The 24,218-nt window shown below is 41.2% G+C and overlaps 1 protein-coding gene across 2 annotated transcripts in view; it reads left to right on the top strand.

Annotated features, from left to right (window-relative positions):
* KDM7A (lysine demethylase 7A) overlaps nucleotides 1-24,218 on the top strand; it is a 131,204-nt gene that overhangs the window by 95,152 nt on the left and 11,834 nt on the right. Inside the window, exons 9-16 of one of the 2 annotated variants that reach the window (XM_089680726.1) lie at nucleotides 1,226-1,332; nucleotides 3,574-3,665; nucleotides 4,362-4,451; nucleotides 8,356-8,562; nucleotides 11,553-11,677; nucleotides 15,718-15,878; nucleotides 17,142-17,239; nucleotides 23,958-24,094. In XM_089680726.1, coding sequence (XP_089536852.1) covers nucleotides 1,226-1,332; nucleotides 3,574-3,665; nucleotides 4,362-4,451; nucleotides 8,356-8,562; nucleotides 11,553-11,677; nucleotides 15,718-15,878; nucleotides 17,142-17,239; nucleotides 23,958-24,094 — 1,017 coding nt within the window. The remainder of the gene's footprint in view (nucleotides 1-1,225; nucleotides 1,333-3,573; nucleotides 3,666-4,361; nucleotides 4,452-8,355; nucleotides 8,563-11,552; nucleotides 11,678-15,717; nucleotides 15,879-17,141; nucleotides 17,240-23,957; nucleotides 24,095-24,218) is intronic. The other variant, XM_089680727.1, reaches the window with a different exon arrangement.

Here is a 24,218-nt window from a genome sequence, read left to right on the forward strand (position 1 = left end):
CATTCATTCCATGCCCCCAGCACTGACTGTGCTGTCACTGACAGATGCCAATCACTTTTTTTTTTTTTTGCCTTCTGCCTTTAATATTGTTTTGCGAAATGTTTACAAAAAGAACCAAATATATCAAATACAAAACATGATACAAAACAGAGAAAGAAAAAGCAAGCACACTTCCAGTTAGGGATTTCAAGTAGTCAGGAGATCAGAATGCGGGGTCCTCGGGGTAGGGGCAGTCCTACAAAGTCCTACACTTGTGGAGAACTTATTCAAACCATTATGTAAGACCATGTATAGCATAGACTCCACTATAATGGGAATCGCCCTGTGCCAGAGGCCATAGAGTTTAGGGAATGTAGGAAGGCCCAAGTTTAGAAGAGAGGAAAGGAAAAAAAAAAGGGGGGGGTGTGGAAACATGGTGGGGACAGATGAGGGAGGAAAAAAATGGGAGGGATTAAGATTAGAGAGGGAGGGTTTTCTGTCTTTCCCAACCCCCTGCCTGGCCAGAACTGAGCATGAGAATTCCTGACTATATTTGTTTGAGATAACTAGTCCATATGGTGCAGAGTACATCACTGCTGCACAGGTGACAGTTAAGACCCTTATTCCACCAAGAACCCCATAGGGAGCAACGATAAGACCCCAGCATGCAATCAGTCGGCATAGGTTTGTTGAAACTGTGGTGCAGGAGTACACCTTCCAGTGAACCACATTTTACGGGGTTTTTCCTCTGTACCCCATACAGCACTTGTCCATTAGCTTTATATCTTCAACCTTATGGAACCAGAGTGCTAGCAAGGGCACTGTGGACGATTTCCATAATGCAGCGATGGAGGAGCAAGCCACGTTGACCAGGTGTTGCACAACTGACCATCTGTACAATTTCTGCGGGATATTGGAGTGGTGTAGAAGGAAAAATCCAGGGATGAAGGGTAAGCTTCCGGTCACTTAGTTATGATTAGGGGCCTATAGGAGGGGGTCCTGTGGAAGCCAATAAAAGTTATCACATGATTGTGAAGCCCAAGAACTCTTTAAGTGGCCAGCGGTAGAAGGTTAACATTTCTTACTTCACTGCTTATTTTTTAGAAAAATTTTTTTTATAGTTCTGAACATTGACATGCATACAAACACTTTCCTTTTTAAAAAAAAAAGTGTTAATGTGGGTTAAAAATTGCTTCTTGTGGTTCTCCTTTCTCGTTTTAGTAAAGACCGATCTTCTATTCCCCAGGTGTTACGAGATGGAAAAAAGACTGAAGACCCCAGATCTCTTCAAGTTCCCTTTTTTCGAGGCGATTTGTTGGTTTGTGGCCAAAAACTTACTTGAAACTTTAAAAGGTAAAGTGTCATCTAACGCGAAGAAATAGTCAGGAATGACTAGTTCTAGAATACTGTAGATATACTTTTCAGGAATAGCGGTGTGTGCTGTTACTTACTGGCATTTTCTCTCTGTCAGAGCTGAAAATTGGCAGCTTAGTGTCTGGCTATATGGGTCCTATCTCTTGCTTGATACTGATAACTGACACTATCCAGTTTGCTGGTTGAAGACAGCCTTTAGTTTTCTTCCACGTTATCCTGACAGTACCTTTTATTATTTAACAGTCGTAAAAGTGTCCATTAAAAGAACTGTGAAAGCGTGATTTTACAGCAGACAGACTGACAATTCTGCTCTGACGAGGAGAGAATATGAATAAGCATTTAGACCTCAAGAACTCTGAGTCATAAGACTGCAGTTATAACCTAAAATCCCTATAGCCCAGTCAAACTGTGGGGCTCCAGAGCCCAGCTCCAAGCTTCTGCCAGCTTGTTCCAGTAGGATCATGGAAAGCTCCAATATAAAAAAAATAAACTTCTTGTATTACAGAAGGCTAAAAACTCAGCCCTGCAGTAAAATTCACCTTGGTAATTGGTTGCTTGGAATGAATGATATTCTAACAGTGTAAAATGTATTACCCTTTAGTGAAGTAATTCAAATGATTTTTCTACGGTCTCGCAGTGGAAGCTTTTCAATTACACTTAACACTGCTCTGCATGAATAAGACTGTCAAGGGCTACTGTAGCTGATATCAAAGCAAGGTGTGTGAAATAGGAGCTTTTCTGGCTGTTTTTACTTAACTGTCCTCGCCCACCAGAATAATAAATAAGTGGCACATTACCGCCATAGGTCTGCTGGACTTCTGTGTTCATTTTATAGGGAAAGCAGAGCATATTTTCAATGGGCATGTGTGTGGATTTTTTTTTCTTCTTAAAATAGCTTTTAAATTACTGTCCCATTTTTTTTTTTTTTTTTTTTTTTTTTTTTTTATGTTATGCTTCCATTGTTACTGTTAAATTAGATTGGCTTAGGTCTAATGTACTAATGCCTGTATTTGAGTTGGCTCACAACACTTTTTTTATTTTTATTTTAGGTTTCACAACCAATCCTACTCTAATTATGTGAGCTTTGCTGTTTTATTTTGCACTGCAAACAGTCTGTGGCTAAGTGTCTCATATTTGGCTTCAGGAATTTGATAACTTGCCAATTGTCTATGTAATATATTCCTTTTGAGTATGCTATGTCATAAAGACCTTGTCTACTCTATTCCTTAGTCTGAATATGGATACATAGGTTGTAACGGAACCGGTAGCCGACCGCACTTGGGTATATTCCGTTATACTGCAGCTTCCCCTGTCCGAACACCATCCACGGACCACACCCTTGAAATCCCTCAGGAAATAGACAGCACCCAGCTCTTCTTAAGACAGAAAGCCAATCCTTTTTTTGTACACAAAACACAGGATATATACAGAGGGCGGGGAAAGACAACCAGGAACAGGAAACACATCAGCCCACCCCATCGCACCAAGACACAGAACAATGGGATGAAACACATGGTAAAGGACATTGACCAACCCCCACATCAATACACAAACAGTACATCCCATAATAGTTGGCTGGACAGGAAGACACAGCACAATGGGGGGTAGCACATGGCAAACAGACAATGGACAGCCATGTGGCCGAGAACAAAGGAACACACACTATACACAAGACTCAGCCATTAACATACACACCCTGTACCCCTTAACAGGCATAGGGTGCCTTAAACATAAAGGGAATTTGGGAAGATGATACAGAGGTCCCCCCACCCCCAAAAGTCACTCCCGTCACATAGGTGTGTGTTTTTGACCATTTCAATACTAATAAAACCTCTTTTGGATACAAAAGTAGATTAGCATGTAGAGGGATCTGTTAGTGGCTCAGTACTCTCTCTGTATTTATAAGTTGTTACCGTAGGATATTGGCCACACAGGGAGTGCATTGCTTTCAGTGTGTCAGCCGACTCATAGACTTTGTGGTTTGTGAGAGGAGCAGTAAAGCAAAACCATTGTGTAATGCTGCAAAGCAGGAGTAAGAGCCTGAAAATGTGATGAGCTAATATAGTTACACCCATACTTATGAATAATTACAAATTATTTTGGAATGCCTTGTCTTTTACACGCTTATCTAAAATACTCGGACTAGATTAATTCTCTTTGAGAACATTCGCCGGTGTCAATGTGACACATGCTGACAGACTTTTGCTTTCCTTACCATAGAGCTAAGAGAAGATGGTTTCCATCCTCCAAACTATCTGAAGCAAGGTGTGAAAGCATTAATTACTGCACTGAAAAGCTGGATGAAAAAAGAAGTGAGTTTACTTTGAATTACAGGGTTCCTGCATGAAAAGTCATGACCGCATATAATATTTGTAAAGATTCTGAACATTTTTATGGTGATGTACAGTAGCAACACCATCTATGTAGTACAAATGTTCATTCAGTCAGAGGCAGTGCTGGTGTTGGCTGAGACCTACTGCAAAAACTTTCCTGATGTGACAGATGGGTGTGGAAAGTGCAAAGATTCCCCAGCACTTAGTCCAGCTACTCAGCGTGAATGCCTAATTTCACTCAAAGTCCAATAGAACTCTCCACTTATACTAAATAACATTCCAGGTGCATAAATCAAAATGGTGCAAAGTCTATAGAAAGTGGCTGTAGCCTCAATAGAGAAGCTTTTCCCCTACCAGCGTGCTTCAGAGAAGGACCCTTCTTGCTTTCTGTTTGAAAGAAGTGGTCTCTCTGCAGCAGTCCAGCACACCTTCTGCTTAGTCAGACCTATAGCTCTGCAATCAGCAAAGCTAATGCTCTACTAAGGTTCCCCTGCTTCCACACAGCATTTACTTTAATACTCAAGCGTCAGCTGCTTTGTAAAGAAAACAAAACTTTAAGGCTACGAACACCTTTGTTATTTGATGCATCTGGAAAGCATTTGGGTGGTTTAAACTGGATGTTTAATTGGGCTTCAACTTCAAGTAGACAAGGGCTGATGGATTTTTTTTTTCCAGTCTGTAGCAGAACATGCTTTCGAAATCCCAGACAACATCCGACCTGGGCATCTTATTAAAGAGCTGTCTAAAGTGATTCGCTCTGTAGAGGTAAGAGGACAACAAAACAATTTTTATATATTTTTTTAATCAATTAAAACCTGCATGTGTTACAACACTAGTATTTTACCAAACATGTTAAAGAGAAAGTGATGCTGAAATATAATTTCCTGCATATTTTTCACACAATTTACAATTCCCCTTTCTCTGCATTTTTATTTGATCTTGAAATGTCAGCTGTTTACAAATGCAGCTGAAGAGGGCAGCAATGCTCGGTTCTTCGTCTGTTTTATTTTGAGTTTCTGCTGTGGATTAAGGATACATCTGGACTGTTTATTGCTCCATCCTCTGTGCGGGTCGCCAGACACACAGCTATGTGTTGTACCCCTCATAGTGCAGGCTACAGTAAAACACTTAGCATCATTCTCCTGTACAAACACTTGAAATCGGTTAGACAATATGAATTCAGTAAATTTAAGAGGAAGACTGATGCAGTTGCACAGGCTTTATAATTATGATTGTGCTGTCCAGGAGGCACCAAAGTGTTAATAAACTCATGAACCTGCATTCACTATATCTGCCTTCCACAGTAAACAACATGGAAATGCAATAATTATAGTAAATATAAATTGCAAACTACGTTTTCTCATCAGCAGTATATAGCAGTCTCGTGACTTCTATCAGTGTCCAGGTGAGCACTGGTTAAAGCTTGTAGGAGTTTTCATTCTACTCTGACTGTCCTATGAGGTTGCATAAACCCCAACCCTCTTCTAGACAGCGCTGATTGTCCCTGTGCTGATCACTTGCATCCTCTTTAGCAATACACACCAAACAGAGCATGTGCAGAGTGACTCCTAGAGCTCTGTACTATCAGCAGATCAATTGGGAACAGTAGAAGTGGAGAATCAGAGAAGATAAGATCAAACAGCCTATTTACACAATGCAGAGGATTAACCTCTTATGTTCCACAGTGAGGATAACAAACATGCTTTACTGCATATACAGACTGATTTTACTTTTGTGGGTCTAGTAACACTTTAAGCTGGCCATATATGGATCAAAGTTCGGCCTGTTTAGCAAGGATGATTGTTAGATTGACTTCTTTCAGAGGGACACTCTGAAACCTTTTTTTTTCTTTCTTTTTTTAAGGCTTTTTTACACTTTCAAATGTTGTTTCTAACTAGATATTGGTATAGTTATATTGCCTGTGGTTTTTGCCTTACCTTGTAATGATGGGTTGAACATGTCATGAATGTAATCTTTAGTGTCGTGGCTGATCAATTTCCTATATCCATGTGTTACGTCAGTTACCTGGTCCCTATGCACCAAGGGGACATGACAACTTCCTATTCCAGGTCACACAGCATCCAAAGCATGCCTTGTGAACCCTCTATGTTGCATCACAAATGTGGAAGTGGTAATGTGATGAAACATATCTGCTTGCACAAGTGAGCTCTCTGTGCGTCTGTGAACGCTCCGCCTGCCTGGGTCTTTCAAATCTAATTATTTTGTAGCTCTTACCTACACAATCACTATACTGAGAGACCCAGGTATTGTGATATATGTAGTTTTTCCACAGGAAGTGTTGAGTCTCACAACAAACAGAGGTCATGAATAAACCTGCACAGTGCCATGCAGCATTTTAAAGTGGTTTTAAAGGTTCAAGGTTTTTTTACCTTCATGTATTCTATGCATTAAGGTAAAAAAAACTGCAGTGTATAGCAGCCCGCACCTCCCGCCTAATACTTTCCTGAGCCCCATCCCGATCCAGCATTGTCCACAAGAGCCTCGGTTCTCCGGGAACTCCCACTCCTGATTGGCTGCGGCAGCATTGGCTGTCCATCACAGCCAGGAAGTCAATCAGGAGAGGGAAGGCGGGGCCAAGCTGCGGCTGTGTGTTTGAATGAACATGCAGAGCTATGGCTTAGGACGGCACCTGCTCGGGTGCCCCAATAGCAAACTGCTTGCAGTGGGGGCACCCAACAAGAGGGAGGGGCCATAAGCATTGTCGGGGGACCGGAGAAGAGGATTATCTGGGCTGCTCTGTGCATGACATGTTTGGGTTTTTTTTTTTTTTAAACAAGACTTTATCGCTTTAACACAAATTGAAACTACTGACACTGGAATGTGAACATTTACTTTGTTCTAGTCTGTGCATTTAGGGAAATTAATGACACGGTGAAACAACATGATCAGTGCTCATCTCAAGCAGGTGAAAAACACAAGGTGCAGGCTAAAATGTTTACCATGCCTTTAAGTAAACTCGATGGTCCTGAATACAATGCCTATGTGGCTTTTGCTGTACAGTAAGGATGCCGATTTGAACATTTAGTCAATGTTTGTAGGAGCTAATAATATCCATGTCCAAAATGATCATAATTGGGACAGGAACCACAAAAAAAGTTTTTTTGCTCCAAGATTAAAAATTAACCTACCTGAAATGTACGTTCGTTCCCCTTTAAATGTCTCTGCCTGATACGGTGGAACAAAAACAATTTCGTATTGACTGTTCGGCTTCCTGCATTGGTTTTTGTCAGGGGAGCTGTAAATTCAATTATCCAGCACATAGAGCATCTCAGGACCACAGGTCCCAATAGATTACGAAAATTGCCACTTCAGCCCTACTGAGAGACAGATCTATAATGATTGTCAGACCTGCTGGTGTATTATAGACAAACACGCTTAAGGTTTTCACTACAAGGAACATTAGCGTGTTTGTGCTGTACTGTCATTTCTTTGATTGGACAGGCATAAGGAGTGCTGTGAAGATAGACAATTGATAATGTGTTGACTTTCTTTTTTTTAAATATTTTCTAAAAATCTTGACCTATATATTAAAGAAAAAAACACATCTAAAGGGAAAGTACTGTTTTTTTGATTTGTTTTTTTTTTTGTTTTTTTTATGAGCACCTAAATATAGTTTTAACTGCAGTCTCTTACCTTAACACCTTACCTGCTGCTAGGCTACAGAAATTTAAGTATTAACCTATTATAAACAAGAGTAAATTAGTTTTAAAACTATTCACCAGTAACTGTGTTGATGCAGGCACTGTGGAACAGTTCTTCCTCAAAGTTCACAGCACTGGAATCATCTAAATCTGCTCTTTCAACATCTATGTTCTCCCCTTTCAGCATTAATTCAGCATCTCAGCTCCCCCTTCCCACAGTGACTCAACAGCTTAGGGTCCACTCAAGGCAGCCACCGCCGCTTTATAATGCAGTGGCTGGTGCGCGGTGCGTTCCGGAGGGTATCGCCGCTCTGTACCATACCATTTCCTCTCCAAACAGAGACAGATGCATAGCCTAATGTGCTCTCCTAACAAGAAATTACTCAGCCATCCCCACACCCAAAGCATCTGCTTTGTTTACATTTGAGATTAGAAGGCTGCTGAGTCACTGCTGGGATTGGTTGAGGCTGAGCTGCAGAGTGAACAGATTTGGAGAGCTCCTATGCTTCTGCTGTGAACTTTGGAGATGAATTGCTCCATAGTGGCTACAGAGGTCAGTGAGCATTTGTTTTCAACTCCTTTACTTGTGGAGAATATGTAAATATTTGAATGCCCATAGCCACAAGATCATCTTAAATTCATTTTGCTGTGGTTTTCCCATATTTCCACACTTGATCTTTAAAAAAATACTTATTTTAATAAATATAGAGATTTGTAGAGCATGTGGTAGATAGAGCTCTGTGCTTGATTTTTGTCTGATTCTTCATTTAATGTAACTCTGCCCTTACAATAAAAAGAAATTTAAATCCTAAAACTTGTCTGTATAAACGGTGAAGATTTAATAGCCATTGTCGACTTCAAAGGTTTGGTCAACTCATAGACTTGCATTGTGAGCACGTGCCATAAAGCTCATTATTGTATTTGCATTACTATATATTGTACTGATAGAAATTTAAAGCTGAATTAATCATTACATTTGTAAAGTAACTTATGGTTATGATTTGCAGGAAGAGGGGAGCAAGCCAGTCAAATCTCAGGGAATCCACAGTCTGAGCCCGCTCTCCCGATCCTCACAAGAGAAATCCTCCCATCATTCCAAGCAGAAAGCACGGCGGCTGCGTGACCACTCGAACAAAGCACCCTCTAACCTCGATATCCTGGAGCATCACACCAGGGAGGTGCTGAAGAGGCTAGAGATGTCTCCGTGGGAAGAGGTCAGTCTTTCCCCACAGTACTGCAACCTAAAGACAAATTGGGTTGGGAGTGGTGCTGGATAGTAATGTCATTTAGATTATCACAGCATTGGTGTACTCTAGCAGACTGATCCTAAACCACAGGCACCCACTACTTGAATTTTAAGCAATGTGTTAAAGTAGAATGGATCAGTAGTAAGATCAGATAGGATTAACATGTATCTGAAGGTAAGACTTTGTATCCAAATATAGGTTGTTTTATGTATCCACTTTCAGTCCGCCCTATAGCAGATTTACTGCTGCATGGTGTATATTCTGTGCAAAATTGCGTATATAAACGTGATTTCGCATTTTCGCCACAGGGGGCGCATATGTGCCGCTTCTGTTGTGATTGGAAACCGCAGAAGCTGTTCAACAGGTGCCGACCAATGAATGAGTGGCAGTACCTGTTGATCGCCTAGATGACTGACAGAACACAGCTCTGTGCTGTTTTGTCAGCGGCGATCTGATATACTTTCTTTCCCTACAAAGCAGGGAATAAAATCCTAGCAGATTGCCTAGTAAAAACAGCACATAGTAAACGCAAAAACACTGGCTAGGCACACAGATTACCCTTTAGTTCCCTTGATGTTTAATCCCTTCCCAGCCAATGTCATTAATACAGTGACAGTGCATATTTTTAGCACTGATCACTGTATTAGTGTCACCGGTTCCCACAAAGTGTCAGTGTCAGACTGTAAGGCGCAATATTGCAGTCCCGCTACAAGTTGCCGTTTGCCGCCATTACTGGTTTAAAAAAATCCAGTATATATACCATAGTTTGTAGCTGCTATAGCGCAAACCAATCAATATACGCTTATTGGGATTTTTGTTTTACTGAAAATATGTAGCAGAATACATTTTGGCCTAAATTTGAGGAAATTTTTGATTTTTTTTTTTTTTTTTAACTTTTTTTTTTTTCTATTGGATATGTTTTATAGCAGAAATTAAAAAATGTTGTTTTGTTATTGTTGGGGGGTTTTTTTTCGTTTCTAGCACAAAAAAATTAAAAACCCAGAGGTGATCAAATACCACCAACAGCTCTATTTGTGGGAAAAAATTATATAAAACTAATTTATGTACAGGGTTACATGACTGCACAATTGTCAGTTAACGCAGCACCGTATCGCATAAACTGGCCTGGCCATGAAGGGGGATAAATCTTCCAGAAGTCAAGTGGGTATTCTTGTTGGGAGATTTACTCTCACTTTCATTGCTTTCACTAGGACTAAAGGTAAAAATAAAATCCAAAATTTTGAGTTTTCACCAAAACAGGAATAGAGGGGAAATCTTCCAGTGACAACAGTCTGAGGAGATTTCCTTCACATTGGAGAAGTTATCCCCATTGCAGATTCTTCACAAGCAGTAAATGGGATATAAAAGAAGCCCTTACAGACCAGTGTAGCTGCAGCAGCTGTGGAGTAATTCATCCTCAAATTCTACAGCTGAAACCTACTAACGTTTGTTTTCATCAGCTCCCCTTTCAAAGCAGTGAACTAGACAACTTGGCTCACCCTGCTGCACCCCCTTGCCTTTCTCCAGTAGTAAATTATCAGCTCAGCATCTCCCTTTCAACAGTATCTTGAAAACCTAGCTACCCCTGCCTCACCTCTATAGCAGTAATTTAACCGCTCAAGGTCTCCATGCTACCCCTTCCCAACATTGACTTTGGATGTCTGCCAGCCTTTTTATCTCTTATGTAAACACAGCAGGAGCACAGGAAGACTGGAGATAGAGTAATGAGACCTAACCAGAATTACATCACCGCCTCTGTTGCAAACGTTGAGGATGAATTTACTCCACTGTATTTGCAGCTACAGAAGTAATTGAGACCTTTTTTTTTTTTTTTTTCCTTCATTAACCACTTCCAGACCGGACACTTTTACCCCCTTCCTGACCAGGGCAATTTTCAGCTTTTAGCACTATCACACTTTGAATGACAATTGCGCGGTCATGCAACACTGTACCCAAATGAATTTTTTACCGTTTTTTTTAGATAGATAAAGCTTTATTTTGGTGGTATTTATTCACCGCTGGGATTTGTATTTTTTTTGCTATGTAAATGAAATGTCCAAAAATTTTTTAAAAAGTGTTTTTTTTTATAAAATTTTGCAAATAAATAATATTTCATCATAAATCTTAGCCAAAATTTATTCCGTTATCTTTTTAGTAAAAAAAAAAAAAAATCCAAATTAGTTTATAAGCAAAAATTATAATTTTTAACATTTTGTTTACATTTTTATTTTATTTTTTTATATTATTATTTTTTATTTATTTCTTTTTTTTTACATACTGTCACCCTAGCAGTACAGTGTCACCATGGTGACACTGTACTACTTGTGAGGGGTGATAAAGATTTTTTTTTTTTTTTTTTACACTGATTGCTTTTACACCCATATAGGATGTAAAAGCAATCATTTCTCTTTCTCTCTGTGTGCATTCCTGCACTCATTGAGAAATACAGAGTGAGCTGTGATTGGTCACAGCTTGTCACATGGTACAAGGCTTTTGTGAATAGCCTTGTACCATGTGACCTCTGTGATCATTCACAGATTTCACACATAGTAAGCAATGATGTCACAAGTGACATCTTGCTTACTACTTTGCATGTGATCACTGATTGGCCAATCAGTGATCACATGATCGGGACCTCGTACAGAGGTCCCGTCCGACGATCGGTGTTTCACTGTGTCCGGAGGACACAGTGGGCACCGGATCGCGGTGCTGCGCGCTCCCAGGGAGCGCGCACAAGCAGGGTGCGGGGAGGCCGTTTATAGACGGCCACCCGACCCTGCAGTGCCACCGTCCGGCCGTTTATATACAACGGCCGGTCGGGAAGTGGTTAAGACCATCTATGTATCTATGTAAATACTTGAATGTCCATAGCCTTTAAATATGATGTTGATAAAGTGTACATTTCTGAAAACTCTCTGACAAGAAGACTAATTTACTGTAATTATCTGTTTTGTTAGGACTTGGGCAGTTACAAGTTGAACATGAAATTTAACAGGCCACTGCAGCCGTCTTCAACTGTCCCTGATCAGAAAATGAGGGATAATGACATGCGGCTCCTGCTTTCCAATGGAAAGATAATAAGGTAATTAAACGAAAACTCAACAATCTGATGGATTGTCATTTGGTGTACCACTTTAGCTCTCCAGTCGCACAACACTTGGTCTCATGGCTGACTTTACAAAGAAAGATGGCTAGTTAGATTCTTTGTTGATGAATATGATTTGCTTTAATGAACCTGGCAGATGTTTTCTTCTGTACAGTGGAATACAGGTGGGTGGAGCTGGAATTTTGTCTGATATAGTGTCTTAGTATTCATACCCCTTGAAATTTTCCACATTTTGTCATGTTACAACCAAAAACATAAATGTATTTTATTGGGATTTTATGTGATAGACCAGGGGCTTCAAAGGCTTTCAGACTTTAAGGGGCTGGACTGTGGCCAGTGGGAGTTAAACTGTCCTGGCATCAGTAGGAGTAAACAATGCATCTTTGGTGTCAGTGAGAGGAATAGTGCTCCATCATTGGTGTCAGTGGAAGGAATAATGCCCCATCATTGGTGTCAGTGGAAGGAATAGTGCCCCATTATTGTGTCAGTGGAAGGAATAGTGCCCCATTATTGTGTCAGTGGAAGGAATAGTGCCCCATCGTTAGTGTCAGGAGGAGGAATAGTGCCCCATCATTGGTGTCCGTGAGAGGAATAGTGCCCCATCATTGGTGTCCGTGAGAGGAATAGTGCCCCATCATTGGTGTCACTGGAAGGAATAGTGCCCCCTCATTAGTGTCAGTGGAAGGAATAGTGCCCCGTCATTGGTGTCAGTGGAAGGAATAGTGCCCCGTCATTGGTGTCAGTGGAAGGAATAGTGCCCCGTCATTGGTGTCAGTGGAAGGAATAGTGCCCCGTCATTGGTGTCAGTGGAAGGAATAGTGCCCCGTCATTGGTGTCAGTGGAAGGAATAGTGCCCCGTCATTGGTGTCAGTGGAAGGAATAGTGCCCCGTCATTGGTGTCAGTGGAAGGAATAGTGCCCCATCATTGATGTCACTGGAAGGAATAGTGCCCCATCGTTAGTGTCAGGAGGAGGAATAGTGTTCCATCATTGGTGTCAGTGGGAGGAATAGTTCCTCATTGTTTGTGTCAAGGGAAGGAATTAGTTCCCCATCCTTGGTGTCAGTGGGAGGAATTGGTTCCCCATCCTTGGTGTCAGTGGGAGGAATTGGTTCCTCATCCTTGGTGTCAGTGGGAGGAATTGGTTCCTCATCCTTGGTGTCAGTGGGAGGAATTGGTGCCCCATCCTTGGTGCCAGTGGGAGCATTTGGTGCCCCATCCTTGGTGCCAGTGGGAGCATTTGGTGCCCCATCCTTGGTGCCAGTGGGAGCATTTGGTGCCCCATCCTTGGTGCCAGTGGGAGCATTTGGTGCCCCATCCTTGGTGTCAGTGGGAGCATTTGGTGCCCCATCCTTGGTGTCAGTGGGAGCATTTGGTGCCCCATCCTTGGTGTCAGTGGGAGCATTTGGTGCCCCATCCTTGGTGTCAGTGGGAGCATTTGGTGCCCCATCCTTGGTGTCAGTGGGAGCATTTGGTGCCCCATCCTTGGTGTCAGTGGGAGCATTTAGTGCCCCATCCTTGGTGTCAGTGGGAGCAATTAGTGGCCCCATCAATGGTGTCAGTGGGAGGAATAGTACCCCATCATTGGTGCCAATGGGTGGAATAGTTCCCTATTGTTGGTGTCAGAAGGAAGAATGGTGTCTTGTATCAGTCCCAAGGGCCGGGTAAAGGCAAGCAAGGGGCTGCATCTGGCTCCTGGGCCATAGTTCCGAGATAGACCAGCACAAGGTGGCACATAATTGTGATGTGGAAGGAAAATGATAAATGGTTTTAAAAATGTTTTACAAATAAATATCTGAAATGTGTGGTGTGCATTTGTATTCAGCCCCCTTTACCCTAAAACCCCTAACTAAAAGCCAAGAGGCCCATGGTAACTGTGGAGAAGCTGCAGAGATCCACAGCTCAGGTGGGAGAATCTGTCCACAGGACAACTATTAGTGGTACACTCCACAAGTCTGGCCTTCATGAAAGAGTGGCAAGAAGAAAGCCATTGTTGAAAGAAAGCCATAAGAAGTCCTGTTTTCAGTTTGCGAGAAGCCATGTGGGAGACGCAGCAAACATCTGGAAGAAGGTGCCGTGGTCAGATGAGACCAAAATTGAACTTTTTGGCCTAAAAGCTAAACGCTATGTGTGGCGGAAAACTAACACTGCACATCACCCTGAACAAACCATCCCCACCGTGAAACATGGTGGTGACAGCATCATGTTTTGGGGCTGCATTTCTTTAGCAGGGACAGAGAAGCTGGTCAGAATTGATGGGAAGATGGATGGAGCCAAATACAATCTTTGGAGAAAACCTGTTAAGAGTCTGCAAAAGAACAACCCTAAACATGCAGCCAGAGCTACAATGGAATGGTTTAGATCAAAGCATCTTCATGTGTTAGAATGGCCTAGTCAAAGTCCAGACCTAAATCCAGTTGAGAATCTGTGGCAAGAAAATTGAATATAAAAAAATTTTACTTGTGAGCCAATAAGGTGTATAATAAACAGCTTCTATCAATAAGATCGCAGGCTATCTTGCTCACCCTCATAAATGTGAGTTATCAGTGCATACAAATAAAGAAAATATAGATGCCGCGCTCTATCAAGACCTATTACCTGTGTATAGTATAAAAACTGTATTGGCATTAAATCTCTAATAGCTGCATGATCTCTTATGTGTAACCATACATGATTGTAATGCCAATCAATACCCAAACATGTGTTGATCATAATGAATAAATGAAAAAATATATTTCAAAATTAGTGATAAAAGAAAGTCTGTGCAAAATTATTCAAATTTGTGTCCTTCGATGATTAAATAATCCAATTAATAAATAAATATCAAAAATAAAATTTTAAAAATATGGAAAATAAGTAAAAGGTAAAAATTCAATGCATTTTGTGCAAAAACGCAAAACAAACTTAGATATTTCATCCCTGCTGAACTCTGCACTGTGCGCTCTCCTTCCAATTAGCCTGAGGTGATGCAGGTGAAGGTTGCAGATAGAGGGCTACTATGTAAGCGTGAATGGTCATATGGATCTCTCCCTCCTCAGATCTTTCCTTGATCCAGCCCTTTAAGCATTCCTCATACGGATCATGTAAATAGAGAAAAGTGCATAGTGCTTTATCGTTGATAAAAATAAACACTTTAATATGCACTCACATTGATTAAAAACAATCTTCACTTTGTATAATAGCCGCTTAAAGCGGTGAAGACCAGCCTCTCGGGTGTGCTCACATACACTACCAGTGCTCGCCGTGCAAGGATGCGTGGTGATGTCACTGCCCCTCCCATGGCAAGAAAATTTCTGTTCACAGATGCTCTTCATCCAATCTGACAGAGCTTAAGCTATTTTGCAAAGAAAAACGGACAAAAATGTCCCTCTCTAGATGTGCAAAGCTGGTAGAGACATCCCCAAAAAGACTTGCAGCTGTAATTGCAGCGAAAAGTGGTGCTACAGAGTATTGACTCAGAGGGGCTGAATACAAATGCACGCCACACTTTTCACATATTTATTTGTAAAAAAAAAAGTCGAAATCCATTTATCATTTTCCTTCCACTTCACAATTATGTGCCACTTTGTGTTAGTCTATCACATAAAATCCCAATAAAATACATTTACTTTTGTGGTTATAACATGACAAAATGTGGAAAATTTCAAGGGGTATGAATACTTTTTCAAGGCACTGTAGAAGAAGCTGATATAACATTTTCTGATAACTCCCCTTTCCATGTTTGGAAATACCCAGTACTTCTAAATATGGAGGGTGTAAGGTGTGTGACATGGTCCCCAGGATGCAATGCACAGGCCTGAGGAGCCAGTCACCAGTTTAGTAGCCAAACGTATAACTGAAAGCTATGAGTGGACTAACCCTTGTGCACAATGAGTGTGGTGTAGGTCTGCTCTGTAGTTGCACCGTTCTGCTTTCTAGGTTTATTCCTGGAAAAGGTGAGAGTGTAATGTCAGTGCTCCACAACACTCTCTGCCTGTTCCTGATTTATTAATGAGTTTTCCATGTTCTTCCGACACAGAGATGAAAGACAGCAGTTCACTGACCGCAGTCTGTACACTGCAGACAGCGACGATGAAGATGACCACGCCAGGTTGAGAAAATCCAAGGATATTAAAACAGAGCAGCCTTGCTCCAGCTCGGAGGCCGAGGGCAAAGGAGAAGCTCAGAAACCACTTAATAGTAGGTCTTGCAAAACAGGGTATGCTTAAATGATAAGGTCACCTTTTAACCAAAAATAACAAATGCACATTATTTTTAGTTTCTGGAGCCTGTAAAACATTGCACCAGCAATCAGTAGATCGCTGGTGCTATGCAGGTCTCCTGCAGACCTGTCATAATACCTGTGTGCCTGTACACCTCATAAGGGCAAGAAGATGCTTACTGACAGGAAGACTGGATGAATTAACAGGGCTCTCCACAGCACCATGGTAGTTCATTGAGAACTACAAATGCTGTTGGCACTTGTAGTGTTCTCATTCACAGAATACCGTTGATGAGTGATGCAGCCAGGCGGGCCTAGCCCCACACAGCCTTTGTTGTGCTTTTTTTTTTTTTTTTTTAAATTGTAACAACTAACAGGGTGAAAAAAAGATCCCCCGCTAGCTGTCACAATGGGAATCGGGGGGGGTGTATGCTGGTCCATTCGTAAAGTGAACTTATCTTTTTAAGGGCTAATGCTCACGGGATTACAGACCTGCAATTTAATTTTATGGATATGAGCACAGCAGTGTTTAGCTGTGAACCCATGCACACTGGTCATTATTTGTCTGCAAGGTTTAACTGTGTAATCCAAAATTAGAAATATCTGTGCTAACACTCCTGAGTAAGTACCATATTTTGTATGCACATTGTGCTAACGTTTCCATGTGTACAGCGTATATGGACCTTATTGGCCACCACTGCTGCTTGGGGGCCTACATTTACACATCAGCATGTGTAGCCAGCAGTGCCTCTGTTTAGACACCATTGATGATTGCATTTGTATAGCGGTGGTGTATGCACAGAATGACCTCAGCCTTCAGTCATTCAGAATCGGCGCTGCTAGCTACATATTGTTGATGGGTACATTTGGACCTGAGCAGTGGTGACACAGTTTTTGCATGCATTCTGTAAGCATTTAAATGTTGCATGTGTACAGTATATTGCAACCTATTTGTACAGGAACTTGCCAGCCCCTTCTAAGCCTAAGTGTATGGGCCCTAAATGTTTGAATATCATTACCATAGATAAACACCATTGATTTTAGTTTCTGATATCACGGATGATATCATTTGATATCCTTCAGTCCATGTACATTTTCCATCTCGTCTTGTTTTAAAACATCAAGTGACATACTAGATTTTTAAGTGAGGCCATTGGTCAGTCTTACCTGAAATACATTTTCTATACTGCCTGGTAGCTGGTCATTGAATTTTGATTTGTTTGTTTTTTTTTTTCCTCAAGTGTTTTTCGAAAGTGTCAAATCGGAACTCAGGAATGGAACCTCAGAATATTCCGATATTTCTGATTCTGAAGGATCCGAAGTGAATTGCACTAACCAGGTACACGGATATAATAGTTGGATGAGTTTAAGAAGTGTGTACGTAATAATAGCTGTCTACAGCAAAACTTTTGGCTAGCATTGAGTAGTTGTCATGTCTTTAGCAGTTGTTGAGCTACCGGTGCCAACATACCTCGTAGGCAGTTGCATGGCAGTATGCCAAGCCTCAACTGCACATTCAAGTGACTGAAATTAGTTTGTGATTCTATATTGATTTTTTTTTTTTTTATATATTTAGTCATTTTTATTGATTTTCACAAAGTTTAATAGTACTTACATTGTACGGTATTGCAGCGATACATCCATTGTACCAAGCCAAATATGGTTAATGCAATATAGGCATCAACCTCTTTAACATTGTTTACAACATAGCAGGTTTGTCGACGTTATGCCTACTCAAACAATACATTGGCAATCCGTTCCTTATAACGCCTTATCCTGACAAAAGCATATTACATTCTGAGAGGTTTCAGAAACTGTTAAACCAAAGATAGAATAAAAGAAAAAGTAAGAACAAACTGCTGTTTTTCATGGTGCTTCACTCTAAATTTACAAGAAAAGAGAAATGGTAATAAGGGTACTGTGGATTTTTATGTCACCAGATGAAGTGGATTTGTTACCTTGCATTTTCCCAAAGAGTCTATTGTGCATGGAATATACGTATTTGAGATTGATTATATGCAATATATTTTTCATATTTTAATGCCAAATGTTTAAGCTCCGATATGCTTGGAAGCTCATTGGATTTCCAGCTCCTAGTTATAGCTAATCTGGCTGCCATCAATATATGTATTTGTTAGTGGTCTTAATTGAGTTGGGATGTTATCTATGCCGACACTTAATCCTTACACCTACTCTGGAACTTGCAATATTAAGTCTGTAATAGATGTTATCAATCTGTAGATACCTTTCTAGAAACTTCTCAGGTGAGGACATGCCCAAAGCATGTGGATTAAGGATCCTACTTGTCCACATCCTTTCCAGCATTTAAATGTATTAGATGTATCGAATTTTGCTTTAATATATGGAGTAATATACCATCTAAGGAGGATTTTTTGGGACATCTCCCAATGTGTAGAACATTTAGATAAGGAGAAGTTATTTATGGCTTTGCACCATTGATTTTCCTGAATAGGGTGTTGGAGTATTAATTGCCACTTAATAAGAGGGGGTGATTTGGCGAATGTAGGTTTGTTCTGTAATAAACTATAAATTGGAGATATACAGGTGAAACTCGAAAAATTAGAATATCGTGCAAAAGTTAATTTATTTCAGTATTGCAACTTAAAAGGTGAAACTAATATATGAGATACTCATTACATGCAAAGCAAGATAGTTCAAGCCGTGATTTGTCATAATTGTGATGATTATGGCTTACAGCTCATGAAAAACTCAAATCCACAATCTCAGAAAGTTAGGATATTGTGAAAAGGTGCAATATTCTCGGCTCAAAGTGTCCCACTCTAATCAGCTAATTAAGCCATAACACCTGCAAAGGGTTCCTGAGCCTTTAAATGGTCTCTCAGTCTGGTTCAGTAGGAATCACAATCATGGGAAAGACTGCTGACCTGACAGTTGTGCAGAAAACCATCATTGACACCCTCCATAAGGAGGGAAAGCCTCAAAAGGTAATTGCAAAAGAAGTTGGATGTTCCCAAAGTGCTGTATCAAAGCACATTAATAGAAAGTTATGTGAAAGGGAAAAGTGTGGAAGAAAAAGGTGCACAAGCAGCAGGGATGACTGCAGCCTGGAGAGGATTGTCAGGAAAAGGCCATTCAAAAGTGTTGGGGACTTTCACAAAGAGTGGACTGAGGCTGGAGTCAGTGCATCAAGAGCCACCACACACAGACGGATCCTGGACATGGGCTTCAAATGTCGTATTCCTCTTGTCAAGCCGCTCCTGAACAACAAACAACGTCAGAAGCATCTTACCTGGGCTAAAGAAAAAACAGACCTGGTCAGTTGGTTTTGTGGTCCAAAGTCCTCTTTTCTGATGAGAGCAACTTTTGCATCTCATTTGGAAACCAAGGACCCAGAGTATGGAGGAAGAATGGAGAGGCACACACTGCAAGATGCTTGAAGTCCAGTGTGAAGTTTCCACAGTCTGTGTTGATTTGGGGAGCCATGTCATCTGCTGGTGTTGGTCCACTGTCCTTCATTAAGTCCAGGGTCAACACAGCCATCTACCAGGAGATTTTGGAGCACTTCATGCTTCCTTCCGCAGACGACCTTTATAGGGGTGCTGACTTCATTTTCCAGCAGGACTTGGCACCTGCCCACACTGCCAAAAGCACCAAAACCTGGTTCAATGACCGTGGGATTACTGAGCTTGATTGGCCAGCAAACTCTCCTGACCTGAACCCCATAAAGAATCTATGGGGCATTGTCAAGAGAAAGATGAGACACGAGACCGAACAATGCAGAAGAGCTGAAGGCCGCTATTGAAGCATCCTGGTCTTCCATAACACCTCAGCAGTGTCACAGACTGATAGCTTCCATGCCATGCCGCATTGAGGCAGTAATTGCTGCAAAAGGGGCCCAAACCAAGTACTGAGTACATATGCATGCTTATACTTTTCAGAGGTCTGATATTATTCTATGTATAATCCTTGTTTTATTGATTGCATGTAATATTCTAATTTTCTGAGATTGTGGATTTGGGGTTTTCATGAGCTGTAAGCCATAATCATCACAATTATGACAAATCACGGCTTGAACTATCTTGCTTTGCATGTAATGAGTCTATCTCCTATATTAGGTTCACCTTTTAAGTTGCATTACTGAAATAAATGAACTTTTGCATGATATTCTAATTTTTCGAGTTTCACCTGTACTTTTGGGAGTGTCCTATTTCATATATTTTGATTTTTAAAAATGGTTGCTTCACTCTCCGCTGCACTGTCTTGCATTAAGGGACGCTGTTGATTGAATCCAAGAATTTTTGCAGTGCACAAATTTTCTTCACTCTTCGTTCTGGTGAATTTATCATTTAATGCTCCCGTTACTGGCTGTTTCTTACATAAAGAAATCCCAGTAGTAAGCCATGGCTTATGGCCACCAGTGAGATTCATTCCTGCCTCCGGGTGTTTGAATCTGATTGTTAAAGCAGTCTGAGTGAGAGAGAAGAAAGTACACAGTGGAATTTTCAAGAAACTTAGTCCATGGCACAAGCTCTGAATTCTAACTGGTCAAGGAGATTGCTTTGGTTGGTTTGCCAATTGGTGTTACTTGTTGCCTGTAATGACTCTGTAATAGCAACATTTTACTACTGTGTACGATCAGTCAGAGGAGGTTGAAGTTACTGATGGTGAAATTCTGAGCAGTTGTGACCAAAATACTGTCTAGTTTATGCTTTTGTCTGCCTAGATTTTCTGTTTGGTGCTCAATTCTCAATCACTGCTGGTGTCTCTGAGCATCCAGCTCACCTCACCCACTTACCACAAAGAAAACTCCACCCTCTGTATTCTATAGAATATGCTTCTGGAGAGCCTTTATTCACCAAAACCTGAGATATTTGTTTCAAGGTTATCCTACATTACATATTAACAGCAAGTTAGGTAGTATGAATCACCATGATGGAACTTGTGGTTCTGCAGCATATTTTTTAGGATTTGTGTGCAGGTGACTAGCTGCTTATCTTTATTTCCAAGGATCAGTCCTGGAAGCCTGTAGAAAGTCATGTGGTAAAGGAAAATGCTTTTCATCAGCTTCCCATGGGGTGTGGAAGGGTCCTAGCTAATCAATACTGAAATCCTCTTTTGTTAATAATTAATCATTAGATTTCATGATCTCAGTTTCCTCACCATGCTTCCATCCCATGTTAATGGTGTTACCAGAAATGTTCCCGAGTCTTGTGGGAATGTTCAACATCCACATAGCACTCCTGCTGCAGTTTGTGCGCCACCTAGTGGATATTTTGTAATACTACAGCTTTATTAAAGTAAGCCTTTCATTGTAGGGAAAGCAAGAGGATCACTTTAAGCACTTGCCTACAGGGCACTTATACCCCCTTCCTGCCCAGGCCAATTTTCAGCTTTCAGCGCTGTCACTCTTTGAATGACAATTGTCGGCAGTACTTTCCTCACGCTGTGACGGCATTAGGAAAGTGCAGCCAACAACCGGCAACTGCATTTACCCGGTGACCTGCTGTGTCATTACACAGCTGATCATGTGGTAAAAGGCCGCTGTGGTTGGCCTTTTACCACATCACGTGATGTGTGGGTGTGCGGGAGGCGTGTTCTGGGAGGATGTCATATTACACCTTCCCAGAACTGGACAACCGCATTGTAGCCGTCATTGGCTATAGCCCGGTTGTCAAGTGGTTAATGCCCCTTCCTCATTTTCCAGCCTCATGGAAAAGAGAGAAATCCTTGTACTTTCAGCTATGGGAGAACATGTAACTCACCCCTTACTCCCATGAGACACTTGGTGCCTGCGTGGCCACTGACTAGCCTCCAGGTTTTTCATAAAGGGCTAGGAAGAGTCTTTTGGCCATGTGTAAACTAGATTGGCTTGGCACTTTCATGGGGCCTTTGCTCCCATTGGTGAATGATATGATGCAGTTGCCAAGGTAAGGTAAATATAGGCAGTGCAGTGCAGCAACTGTCTACATGCACAACAAGACTACTATTCTCAAAAGTTTTAATGAAAAAAGACTTAATGGCATACACACATTTATGAATAATGCTAACTATACACATTACATTTTGATTATACAGTCTCATTTAGATCTACCATCACCTTATGTAGTGCATATACCACACACACGTGGAATTTGATAATTAAGATAAGATCATAACGTATGATCAAAAGTTAGTAATTACATCTCTGTTTTCACCATGTAAATCCATATTCTGTTTGACTGAAATACAGAAGTATTCTTAAAGTATCTCGGCACTGCCAATGCAAAACGATCAGAAATTTTCTACCCTGGCCAATCGACTCCCTTTGATAAAATGTGATCTAAATGGATTGAAAGGAAAAGCAATTTGATTGGAAATCTGATCATTTTGATTGATTCACGCATCAATCAGATAATTGAGTTGTGTGTGGCCACCATAATAAAGATTTATAGAAATAGGTAACCTTTTAGCTTTAGTTTGGACCTGCAGAAAAATTCTAAATATCCAATCTTTGTGTAACTTGCTTTGCAGCCTGTGTGTTTTGAAACTGTTTTGTATTTGTCCTCTTTATAACAATGATTCAATATAGGAACAGTGGTCCTTTATTCTTGGACAGTGTGGTTACTGTACATAAACTGCTTCATGCATAAAAAAATAAAAAAAAGTTTAAAGCAGAACTGCGAGGACACAAACTTTCAGCTTAAACCCCCTTCATTCATCTAGATCAACACCTTAGTCGCCGTGTTCGTAAAACCATTCTTGAATTTGTCAGACCAGGCCACCTTTCAGTACTTCAGGGTCTAGTTCTGACACTTACGTGCCCAATGTTTTTGGCTGTGGACAGGGGCAAGCATGGGCACCCTGACTGGTTTGCGGCTACGCATCCCCATACGCAAAAAATGCGATGCACTTTGCGTTCTAGAAATTCTGAAGGACCCTCTGCACACTGGTATATACCCTTTCAAGCAAACTATGCAACAAATAGGGATATTTGGTTCACACATATTGCAATACATGTTTAAGCTGGCCAACTGCGTCAAAGTAATCTTTCTATGGCCAGTCCTACTCTGCCCTGCCAACGCAAGTGCTACTGCGGACACAATGCTAGCATAGGGGATCTCTTGTTTGTTGTATTGTTGGGTCAGTAGCCAGACCTGAACCTTGTAGCTCTCCCCATTGTGTCTTTTCCCCTATGCTAGCATTGTGTCCGCAGTAGCACTTGCGTTGGCAGGGCAGAGTAGGACTGGCCATAGAGGGATTACTTTGACGCAGTTGGCCAGCTTAAACATGTATTGCAATATGTGTGAACCAAATATCCCTATTTGTTGCATAGTTTGCTTGAAAGGGTATATACCAGTGTGCAGAGGGTCCTTCAGAATTTCTAGAGTTAATGTGGTTACACCCCTTTAGCACCTGATGGATAAATGCATGCACTAGCTGTATGGATTTGAGCACAGGGATCTCTTGTTTGTTGCACTTTGCGTTCTGACACGTTTCTGTTAGAAACAGTATTAACTTGTTCAGAACTTTGAATAACAGTAGCTCTTCTTTTGGATTGGACTACATGGGCCACGTGATTGAGCCTTGACTGCCCATGACGCTGTCAGCTGTTTTTGGGTTTTCCTTCCTTGGACCACTTTTGGTAGGTCCTGACCACTGCAGACCGGGAACATCTCACAAGAGCTGCAATTTTGGAGATGCTCTGACCTAGTCTTCTAGCCATTACAATTTGGCCCTTGTCAAAGTTGCTCAAATCCCTACGCCTGCCCACTTTTTGTTTTTTTTGCTTTCAACAGGTCAACGTCAGGGACAGCATGTTGACTTGCTGTCTAATATATCCCACTTACTTTCAAGTGCCAATGTAACCAAATAATCAATGTTCATGTTAGCTGTCACTGGTCAAAATTTTATGGCTGATCAATGTGTGTGTGTACACACACACACACACACACACACACACACACACACACACACACACACACACACACACACACACACACACACACACACACACACACACACACACACCCAACCTGCATCAGTTGGAATGTTTGTTATGTCTGAGTGTTCATCACAGTCTGTTTCTTTGGCTTCAGCAGAAAAATTCCACAGAGGATTCAGACAGCTCAGGTGACGAGCAGCCGGAGGAGCACACAGCAAGTGTTAAAAAAGAGGACACCACAACCTGCAGCAATGGATTCTACTGGTCAGCTAGCGAAACTCCACAGAAAAGGTGTGTGTGTGTTTTTTTTTTTTTTTTTTTTTGTTTTTTTTTTCCCCTTGCTTGTGTACATCCATGGCAACAGTTTTTTGCAGGTGATAACTGGTGATGCACGTTTGGCAAACCTAAACACCCT

Source organism: Staurois parvus, unplaced genomic scaffold (assembly GCF_062004578.1).
Source record: "Staurois parvus isolate SC_StPar_1 unplaced genomic scaffold, SC_StPar_1.0 ptg000249l, whole genome shotgun sequence".
NCBI classification, from domain to species: domain Eukaryota; kingdom Metazoa; phylum Chordata; class Amphibia; order Anura; family Ranidae; genus Staurois; species Staurois parvus.